Source organism: Ranitomeya imitator, chromosome 7 (assembly GCF_032444005.1).
Source record: "Ranitomeya imitator isolate aRanImi1 chromosome 7, aRanImi1.pri, whole genome shotgun sequence".
NCBI classification, from domain to species: domain Eukaryota; kingdom Metazoa; phylum Chordata; class Amphibia; order Anura; family Dendrobatidae; genus Ranitomeya; species Ranitomeya imitator.
The window spans coordinates 203,411,667-203,422,932 of record NC_091288.1 but is presented as its reverse complement, the minus strand read 5'-3'; the positions used below and the strand labels follow the sequence as shown (position 1 = coordinate 203,422,932).

Genomic DNA, 11,266 nt, shown 5'->3' with positions numbered 1-11,266 from the left:
AGCTCTCTGCATGCACAGTCACACAGGGAAAACTGACAATCACTGAAATCCCTGCTGTTTGTATACATAGGAGTCCAGTGGGCGGTCCTAGCAGTGATTGACAGCTCTCTGCATGCACAGTCACACAGGGAAAACTGACAATCACTGAAATCCCTGCTGTTTGTATACATAGGAGTCCAGTGGGCTGTTCTAGTAATGATTGACAGCTCTTTACATCCACAGTCATATAAGGAAGGCCACTTAAGGGCCCCTGCGCTAGAGCAATATATGGGCCCTTTACTGCTCAAGAACTAGTAAAAATGAAAAGTTGCACCTGCTTTGGAGGTATAAATGGCCCCTTACCTCTTGGGCCCTGGGGCGGCACAGGTTGCACCAATGATATGTCCGCCCCTGGGGAAGACTGACAGTCACTGAAATCCTTGGTGCTTGCATACATGAGTCCAGTGGGCGGTCCTAGTAGTGATTGACAGCTCTTACTGCATGGATGCACAGTCATACAGGGAAGACTATCAATCAATACTAGGACCGCCCACTGGATTCCTAAGCATACAATTAATAAATTCCAAGTTTTGCTGAAAAGTTTCCCACTAAAATATTAATCTGAGAGCAGAGATCATGTGCAGCATGCCAGGTTCCCTTTAAAAAGGTGCTAGGAAAACGTTCTGAGAACACACACATGCGCATGCTCAGTACAGCAGAGACTACATGTGTCCTCTATGGAGAAAGGGGCGCAAGCTGCTACCAGAAAATAAAAGGATCGGGCGTATTGAAATGTAACATGCCCCACCTTTTCCTTGTCACATGAGATTGTGGATCGCTCCCACTGGCCCCGGCGGGTTGGGGCAACTTTGGCTTTGCAGCAGGTAGAGTTCAACGTCATGTGACATCTGCAGACAAATCCTTGTGGCAATACATAATACATAACTAGAAGTGTTCGGATCCCGTTACACAATTACCGGCTGTGTCCGCCGTGCTATGTATAAACAGCGAACTGTCTATACTAACATCACACCAACATCACACCAAGACTGTATTGCGCAATGGGTTAGATAAGCGACGCGGCCCCTTTAAGAGGGGTGAGGGGGCGTGTCCTCCAGCACATGCCTTCTTAAAGAGCCAGCTGCTGCAGAAAATAGTCAGTGGCAGCCTGCTCTTCCTGCTGGGGGCGTCCTGCAAGTGCTCCCTTCCCCGTCATGTACACCATCACCCGAGGACCCAGCAAGCTCACCACCCAGAGGAGGACAGGTATGACCCCGGCCTCCTGCTGCAGGTGGCTATTGCACAGCGTTATGGCGCTGCCCTGACTGTGGTGCTGTACTCCATGACTGTAATGTTCCACATTGATGACTGTGTTTCCTTCCCAGGTCCCAAGCAGCAGATTGACACCAAGCTGCAGGAGCTGAAAAGTAAGCAGCAGCTGCTGACCCCCACCCTGTCCAACGGCTGCGACCCTCTGCCAAGGTCAGTACCTGCCTGGGGGGCTAGGACGCTGCAAGGGGGTCACCCAACATTGGCCGTCCCGGTGTCACCGCTTTAATCTGTGATGAATGGGTTAAGTGCATTATTTCTTCCCCCCCCCCCCGGATTTTGAATTTATTAACCCCGTACATCTCGGGGTGCACATCCGGGATCGGCATTGGCTCCGATCTCCATTTACGCTGGGGGGTGACAGGCGATCGGCGGCAGCGTGACCTTGTTCAGAGGTTACCATGCGCACAGTGTCATTGTCACATGGTGCTGTACAGGGAGGGCCTGGTGGGAGTGACAGAAGGGGGCTGGACTCTTAACCCTTCAGGATCTGCCTACAGCGATGACTATCGAAAGCCTGAAAAGTGGCGCTGGTTCACATTGAGCAGATATTTACAGGAAAACTCTTCATGATGGGGGGGGGGATGAAAAATAAAATATGATCCCGGTGCTGAACGAGGGTCCTGGGTTTGGATTGACGCGGCTCTGGATTACTGGATGATCCTTTTAATCCGGACTTGTATATGGGGGTCAGGGACAGCACCAGAACTCGTGGAAAGTGCGAGGCTCGCGGTGTCACTATGCGCAGGGTTAATGTGCGACATCTGCCGTAAATGCCTCCCCTTTAACCTCTTAGATGCTGCTGTCAATCATGTGTAAGAATTGGGAAATGAGGATAGGTGTCCCGTCTAGAGACCGTTACCCTCCCCCCTTTATGTCATTACCCTGGTGGCTGGGGGGAGCTTCTCAAGGACACCACGTCGGCCATGTTTGTACACCCACGAACCTTGAATTACGCATGGGCTTCATAGATAATTTTACAATACACTGCAATGCTATAGTATTGCGGTGTCTTGTCAAGTCTCCTAGTGCAGCTAATTTAAAAAATATAATATTACATACCCCCTCCACTCTGCCTTTTCTCAAAATGTAAATAACATTGGGAAAAAAATTAGCATGGCAACTCTACATGTGTAACTGTCTGAATTAATAGACTGTGTATATTTATCCTATACGGTGACTGCCGAAGCTGGAAAATAAAAAAAATTGAACCAACAGAATGGTGTTCTGGACAGTGGCAGCCCCTCAGATCAGTGCGTCAGGGGGCTGTCGGCCCAAACTGTTGATCTGAGCAGGTGCATGAGGCGCTGATGGTTTGCCCACCCCGCTCCTGCCATCTCTGAACTCCCATGACCCCGTCCGTGTCCCATAGTGAATTTACTATCTCCTCTAAGTAGTATAAAATATAAGCAGCCAAATGATCGCGGGTTCAATTCCTCTTTACATAATGTAGAATAATAATAATAAAAAAAAAAATTAAAGATTTTTTTTTTTTTTTTTTTTCCAGTTAAAAGCCTAAAAGAGAAAAAAAATTGCAATCCTATCATTAACAAGTCAGTTTTGGCACATAATGGCCAATATGGACTTGATCTAGGTGGGTGTGCAATGTGTAGACTGGGGGAAAGATGCGTTTTTGTCGCCCTTTTTTTTTTTTTTTTTTTTTTTTTTGCGTTTTTTTTTCCGGACACTCCAATTTAATGGGAAATCCGCAAAAATAATGAACATGCTAGTTTTTTTTTTTTTTTTTTTTGCGGGAAAAAAATGCAAACATATGCACAAAAAATGCGGAATGCATTCTAAATGATAGGATGCATAATGTTTGCGTTTTTTTAGCTTTTTTTTTTTTTTTTTTTTTTTTTAAAGCGTTTTTATCGGGAAATTCCGCAAAAAAAAAAAAACGCTAAAAATCCAGACGTGTGCACATACCCTAAATCTTGTCTGTTCTGCTCTATGTTTGACCTTGTGCCCCTATTAGAGGGAGGGATCACCTCCTCATAGAGCTACCACCCAACACCCCCCCCCGCACACGCTTCTACATGTGGGTAAGGAGATAAGCTGCGACAACAGCGCCCGCAGTCATCTGGTACTGTGATATATATTCAGGGATTTGTGCATTATGTCTTTTTGCAGTGGTTTTTAACATATAAAAATGCATTTTTAATGACTCTTTTCCAACATGAAAAGTTGTACAAATGTGTTGTTGCTGTGCTGTCATCAGATTTTCCTCATTACCTTCCCCTTTTATGCAAATGATTGGACGTTGCCTAAAACTATTGCGCAGCGGATCGTCCCGTCCAGCTGCACTATTTTTCCAGTATAAAAAAAAAAAAAAAAAAAAATCCTGTTGTAGGACACCTCCTGGAATCCGCCATCTTCCTGTGACCCCCGATCTGTTTTTCTCTTACAGTCCTTCAGCTCCAAAACTAGTGTTCAGTCGTGTAAACGGCAAGCGCAGCGCATCCCTGAGCCCGACGTCGGAGGAGGACGCGTACACACCGGCCCACGAGGAGAACGTCCGCTTTGTGTATCAGGGTAAGGCTGAGAGCAGTGACTGCTATGTATGAGGGTCTCGCGGGAGGGATACACCTAACCAATGTGCATGACTTGACTGTGCTCGCTGGAGCACCGTGATCCCTTTAAAGGGGCATTACCAAGTATGAAAGTTGTTCACTGTCCGGTGGGTCTGACTGCTGGGGGGCCTCCAGGTTATCGAGTTCAGTCCGCGCACATCTGATCCATTCATTCTTACTGGGACCACCGGCGATACAAAGCGCCGCACTCAACTGGTCTTCTGCCCTCCTACTGGAATGAATGTTACAAGGGGCACATGATTGGCATCTGCTCCACTCAGCCGTGGCTCTTAGGATCTGTCTGACACCCCTCCCTCTGTGTAGGGGGTAACTTTCAAACTTGAGAATATCCCTTTACATCGGCTAATTGATAGGGGTGCCAGGAGACGGGTCATTAAAGGGGTTTGGGTTTTTCAGGACCAACATTGATCGTCTATTCCTAGGACAGGTCATCAATATGATATCGGTGAGGGTCCGACACCCCGCATCCTCAGCGATCAGGTGAAAACCACTTTGTTGAGGGGTAGATAAAATGTAGCATTCGGCAATGTGTGGCGCTCCTGAGTTCTGCGCAGTACAATGCAGATTTATGGCCGCTGCCACAGCGGATTTCAGTTCACCCATCGGAGTGATGCCGCCCTAATGGCAGATAAGTCATCAATATGTCAGCCCTGGCAAACCCCTCTTTAACCCATTATCCACCAAAGTCTTTTTTTTTTTTTTTTTAGGACGCCTAATCTTTTGCTTCTAGCAACTAAGATATTATCTACTATATAATTGTCTAAGGGTCACTTCTGTCTGTCCTTCTGTCACGGATATTCATTGGTTGCGGCCTCTGTCTGTCATGGAATTCAAGTCGCTGATTGGTCGTGGCAAAACGCCCACGACCATTGCCACAACCAATCAGCGACGGGCGCAGTCCGGCGGCAACATGGCCGCTCCTTCCTCCCCGCAGTCAGCATCCACTCCATACTCCCCTCCAGTCACCGCTCACACTGGGTTAATGGCAGCGCTAATGGACCGCGTTATGCCGCGGTGTAACGCACTCCATTAACACTGCTATTAACCCTGTGTGACCAACTGTTTTACTATTGATGCTGCCTATGCAGCATGAATAGTAAAAAGATCTAATGTTAAAAATAAAAAATCATCATATACTCACTTTCCGGCGCCTTTTCCGCTCCTCGCGACGCTCCGGTGACCAGTCCATGCATTGCGATCTCGCGAGATGGAGGACGCGAGGAGCGTCGGTAAAACGCTTCCTGGATCCAGGTGCCAACGGAGGGTGAGTATATAACTATATATATATATATATATATATATATATATATATATATATATATATATATATATATATATATATATATATATATATATATATATATATTTTTTATTTATTTATTTTTTTTTTACAGGGATGTGATGCCCACATTGCTACATAATACGCGGCCAGTGCAATGTACTACGTGGCCTGGGCAAGTATGCATGTCCACGTAGTACATTGCCCAGCCCATGTAGTATATTGCACAGGCCACGTAGTATATAGCAATGTGGGCATCATATCCCTGTTTAAAAAAAAATAAATAAATAAATAAAAAATAGTTATATACTCACCCTCTGTTGGCACCTGGATCCAGGAAGCATTTTACCGACGCTCCTCGCACGCTCCGGTCTCAAGAGTGCATTGCGGTCTTGCGAGATGATGTAGCGATCTCGTGAGATCGCAATGCATGGACCGGTCACCGGAGCGTCGCGAGGAGTGGGAAAGGCGCCGGAGGGTGAGTATATGATGATTTTGTTTTTTTTTAACATTAGATCTTTTTACTATTGATGCCGCATAGGCAGCATCAATAGTAAAACAGTTGGTCACACAGGGTTAATAGCAGCGTTAATGAAGTGCATTACACCGCGGCATAACGTGGTCCATTAGCGCTGCCATTAACCCTGTGTGAGCGGTGACTGGAGGGGAGTATGGAGCTGACTGCGGGGAGGAAGGAGCGGCCATGTTGCCGCCGGACTGCGCCCGTCGCTGATTGGTCGTGGCAAAATGCCCAATCAGCGGCTTGGATTTCCATGACAGACAGAGGCCGCGACCAATGAATATCCGTGACAGACACAGACAGACGGAAGTGACCCTTAGACAATTATATAGTAGACTCCTGAATTTGATTATTTAAAAAAAAAAAAAAAAAAAAAAAAAACAACCCACTCCGCTTATGACAGATTCTCTCTATTCTGGTCATTGTTTGCGCTCGCTTTATTCCCACATCTCCTGAGTATTCCGCGGTATGGGCCTTTTTATTCAGTGCTACGTTTATGGTCTTTATTACAGACCGTTACCCTGTCGGCCACGACCCCTTGTAAAAATCAAAAAAAAAAAACCCACCAAAAATTGGCTCTAAATAAAAAGGTCCATATCTCTGGAACCGTATGGCGGATTTTAAGATTAAAAGCAAAATACTCATAGGAACTGCGGGAATAAAATAAGAGCAAAAACTGTTCACTAAAGACCTAGCAACTGATTCCCCCTTAAAACGATAATCCCTTCTGCATATTATTTAATATTAGTGCCATCAACATTTACTGATATCTTGCATGTCTCCTTCAGCCTGGCAAGAGGTGCAGCATCAGCTGGATAAGCCGGAACGCAACGGATGCGGACCCCAGCAATATCAGGATCAGAACCCAAGTCCGTCTCTTAAGAGTAAGAGCCTTTATTCCATGTTCTCACCACATATCGAATCTTTACTGCCCACAATCGGGTTGATGTAGATCTATCTCCCTCTCCTTGTGCTGCCTGGGCAGGAAGTGTTGTCATAGGGGAGACAGACAGTGGTGTGTGTGTGTGTATATATATATATATATATTTTAATACAAAGAGGCTTAATATGGATTTGGGTAAAATAAATATATATGATTGTGACTGGAGACTTCCCTCTGCTCCATTTCCCTCAGTCGGTGCCGTCCGCCAGCTTTATGGCGCTGACACTTTCATATATGAAGTGAATGTATTTGGTTTAAGCCCTGTAAGCCGATTAGTCATGACGCGGCCACCTAATCTGGAAAAGTGGCTCAGACGACAAGATCCCGTCTCCCTTCAGCGCCATGGCCCTCAGATTGCTCCCATTCCCTGATCAGGGTCACCATGACAACTAAAGGAAAGATGGCCGCCCTGCACTCGCCTCGGAGCCCGGCACTGGCAGTATTCTCACAATGGCTAATAAATGATCTGATGACGCACATTGCGCCTCATAAAGACCATTCTACGGCATATTCCTGAGCCGGCACCATATTGAGGGCGGAGGCAGAAGTCTTAGCAGGGCCCTGAGGAGAACCGAAGGCTTCTCTCTCATTAATGGCACACAGTGGGTACGAGTCCAATTTTTCCATGAAATTCCAATAAAATGTGACTTCTATGGGTCATGCCACTAAATGGGAATCTCCCAATAAATCTGTAATCGATTCTACGCGGATATGAAGCTTGGTGTGGAGGGTACGTCCGTCAATTAAAGGGGTATTCCCATCTCCAAAATCCTATCCCAATATGTAGTAGTTGTGATTAATGAGTAAATACCTTCAATTAGAAATGTATAGTTCTCCTAATTTGCTAGGTCATTTATGTGCAGGGTATTGTAGTAACTTGGGTATCCATGGTTATGACCTGAGTGGTTGTAGGTATGGATACCTAAGCTACTGCAATGCCCTGCACATGGGGTAAGCGACATAGCTAATCAGAAGAACTATGCTATATTTCTAATTGGAGGTATTTGCTAACATTATTAATTATCATTACACCTACTACATATTGGGAAAAGGATTTTGAAGATGGGAATACCTATTTAAGTGTAAACAGTGATGTCTATAAAGAGGCACAATACAGGCTCCGTATTGCAGGCCCATGGGTGGTCTGTGTGTCGCCATATGGTGCACCTTCTAATGGCTAACCAATAATGGGCCTAGTAAAGTTTAATCAATTAAGCGCCACTGGCAATCACAGGCGGTGTAAGTGGTGTGATCTGGGGGAAGACATGCTTACCTAGGTTAGCAAGTTAAAGTCTCATAGGGGAGAGCTAAAAATGGAAAAGACGGGGCAACACAAAAATTCCAGATAGATATATCAATTTTAAAAAAAAAAGACAAACAAAATAGTATCGAGGAATAAGCAAAATAAATTTGCAAGATACTGATGCGGCGGCCACAGAGCGGGAGCCCTGCACTCCTCCTTATCCCTCATCCTAACGACCTCTTCTGATTTTGTGATACAGCCCTATTGTCGTCGGTGCCAAGGATGGGAGGATTGCAATAGGATCAGAGGTAGCCAAAAACTTCTGTCGTGGCCACTGGACCAATGTCCTTCCAAGTGATTTTTCTCAACTCTACTAGAGTTTAATGAGGGTGTAGAACAGTAAAAAAAAAAAAAAAAAAAAAAATATAATATTCCCTACCTAACACACTTTTAGTGTGGGCATGGATATATTTTATCACTTGCCCCCTTCCCGACAAAGGGTGTGTGTATATAATTTATTGTGGGGCAGGCTGCAGTTTTGTATGACACCATTCACTTTATAGAATGGGGGAAAAAAATAGACAAAACAATTACGGTTTGCATCTGAAGGTTTTTTTTTTTTTGTTTTTTTTTTTTGTTTTTTTTGACACCATTCAGTTCCAAAAACCTTGATTGACTGTGTGGGTGCATTTAAAAAAAAATAAATAAAAAATTGGCCTGTCAAGAAGGGGTTAAGTGATATTCGAAAAAAAACCAAATGGTTTTGTAAGGAAGCATCAGATTTCTTAGAGCAGCCGCCTGTAAACGTGTAACACTTTTGTTCATTAAATTGCCCTATAAACCTTCTGTTATAACAAGGAGTTTTTAAAGTTCTGTAATGGTAAACTACATTCTACCTCTGCAGGCAAAGTCCATCAGTCTGGGGGGGGGTGGAAGGTTTTTTTTTTTTTTAAATAAAAAAAAAAAAAAAAGGGCCAGGTTCACACATGGTGCATGATTCAGGGTTTCCGAGCTTGCAGCTAATAGGGGTGATAGAAAATGCTGCGCTAGTGACATTCTGTCTGGCCGCTGGATCTTCATTTACTATTTATTTTGTTACCTGCAGTCACCACTAGAGGGAGCTTAAAGCAAACTTGCACGTTGAACTCAGTAATCTAACAGTATGCTATGAGCTCCCTCTTGTGGCTGCTGAAGGTAGCTAGAATGTCAACTGTAAGACTATATACAAAGGATTTGGTGCTTTGTATTAAAAAAAAAAAAAAAAAAAAAAAAAGATATTTTGACTCCTGTCTAGATATATTAGGAAACTAATCCCCCATGGATTGTTGGACCTGATCAGAAGAAATGGCGGTTTAATTTAAAGGTGGTGTCACTCGCAGGATGAGTGGTTACGTGAACTTGGGGGGAGGATTGTCTATGGTACTTCTAGTGTACTCTTATCTCAGGCAGTCCTATAGACCATTAGTAGAATGATGGTGCACATGTGCTACTATTATTGTTCCATTCGCACAGGTTCTTGGTACCTATAAGGGGGTAACAGCAGTGACACACACAGTTAGCTGTAGATTGATGGCGTGGCAATCCCTTTTCATGCTTATGGGTTTTTGTCTTATTATGAGCAGTTTGATGGCCCCTGGTGTGGGAGGCCGCACACTGAGCCGTCCGTGTCCACATTGTGTGCCTGGTTGACTCAGAAATGGACGCTCTGGGACTTGTAGTGCCAGCAGGACGGCCACTCTTTGCCATTTTTTTTAACCTTTTCCTCCCCGTCTTTTTCAGATTTCGTCCCTATCGACCTTGAGGACTGGTGGGCAGAACGTTTTCTAGCCAATATTGAAAACTGTGAATGAAGACCCCCCCCGGGAGGAGACCTCCAGCGCCTTTCATTAATATGCACATTTTTTACCCCCATTCAGTAGCGTCCATAAACCTTCCTGGGCCCGGCGGCTCCGCTCACACGATAGGATCCTACAAGGAGCCGTCATGAGACGCTGCGCTGACAATGTGCCTTTCCTGTGACTGCGTCTATAATGCGATTTCTACAAGGATTCGTGGTTATTGGGAAAGCACAGAACTCCGGGGTCCGGGCCCTGATGTCCTGCTGGCTCCATGGTTCTCTACGGGGAGGGAAGAATTACTGGACATTGGTGGTAAGAAGCCATCGCCAGAGGGGGAAGGGCACACCAGTAAGGAGGTACTATGCACTACAGCGACTCACTACAACTCCCAGCATTTAGAGGAGATGCTAAGGGTTGGAGTTCTGCTACAGCGCCCCGACTTGTCTATCACTGCACTATAGGTATTGGAAGGGGCAAAAGTTGGAGAAACTTGACATTGAGTGATGTTTATGGACCCGAGTGGTCTCAAACGCACATGGATCCCCCCATTAGGTCCTTTCTGCTTGTGGCGAGCAGGTCATTTCCCCTTGTCGTTCCCGTCTGTATCACTGAGGTTCAGGGGGGTTTCTTTTAAGAGCTGTGAACCTGTGTGATGCCCACATTGGTGCCCCTCATGTCGTTCGATTTCTTTTTGTATTAGAGGGATCTGTACAAAGTGGGAAATGTCTATTTTTCTAAAATAAAGTCTGTTTTGCCTGAAATGTAAAATGATTCTGTAACAAAATGTTCCCCCTTATTGCAAGTACAAACGATGAGTCTCATGCGGTTTTTCAAAAGCCGTAAATCCGTCTTATTATACTTCAGAGCTGCAATCAAAATTCTGTTAGTTGTTAATGGCGTGTGATAGAAAGTCCTAACTGTGTAAAGAGGGCACTTCCCAGGATGTGAGCTCCATACACTAAAGAATGCTGGAAGATTTCAGCTCTGAAGCCTTCAATACTGTGAATTAACCACAAGTTGGAAATAGTGTGTTTTTTTTTTTTGTGTTTTGCAGCGCCACAAACTGAGATTTTGAAAATCTCTCGGCATGAACGGCACTTCTTCTCATTTGTAGTCATGGCTCAACATTATGCCACAATTGCGGCAGGCTGGGGATTGTTGTCCGCCGGCCACTTGACCAGCGTCCTACAAATTTATTTGCTCCTCTGCAGTTGGAAAGTCGTATGATGTATCTGCAATATTAGTCTTTTTTTCTACGTTCCAAGCCCTGAGAGTAGACAGAGATGTCTTACACTCTGCCCAAATAACAAGATGCCATGGTTCTGTGTATACAGCTCCTGTGCAGAGCTGTGTGTCTCCATGGTTACAAGACTACAATGGAAGCTAAGTGCAGTCAGATTTCTGTTACTCCATGTGTTGTCCGGATCAGACTACACCCGGTGTTTGTAGTCTGTAACCACGGCGACACATTGATCTGAACAGAAGCTGTACACAAACCGGCAGTATACTTAATATTTACTAAAATAAAGAAAAGTTGTCCACAC

The 11,266-nt window shown here is 44.9% G+C and overlaps 1 protein-coding gene across 1 annotated transcript; it reads left to right on the top strand.

The window, feature by feature from the left end:
• Nucleotides 1–1,091: 1,091 nt before the first annotated feature.
• On the top strand, nucleotides 1,092–10,490 carry MCRIP2 (MAPK regulated corepressor interacting protein 2). Its single transcript, XM_069734434.1, has 5 exons — nucleotides 1,092–1,245; nucleotides 1,365–1,461; nucleotides 3,716–3,840; nucleotides 6,487–6,582; nucleotides 9,664–10,490. Exons 1-5 carry the CDS (start codon nucleotides 1,194–1,196, stop codon nucleotides 9,732–9,734), a joined length of 441 nt encoding a protein of 146 aa, XP_069590535.1. The 5' UTR covers nucleotides 1,092–1,193; the 3' UTR covers nucleotides 9,735–10,490.
• The last annotated feature ends 776 nt before the right edge of the window (nucleotides 10,491–11,266 follow it).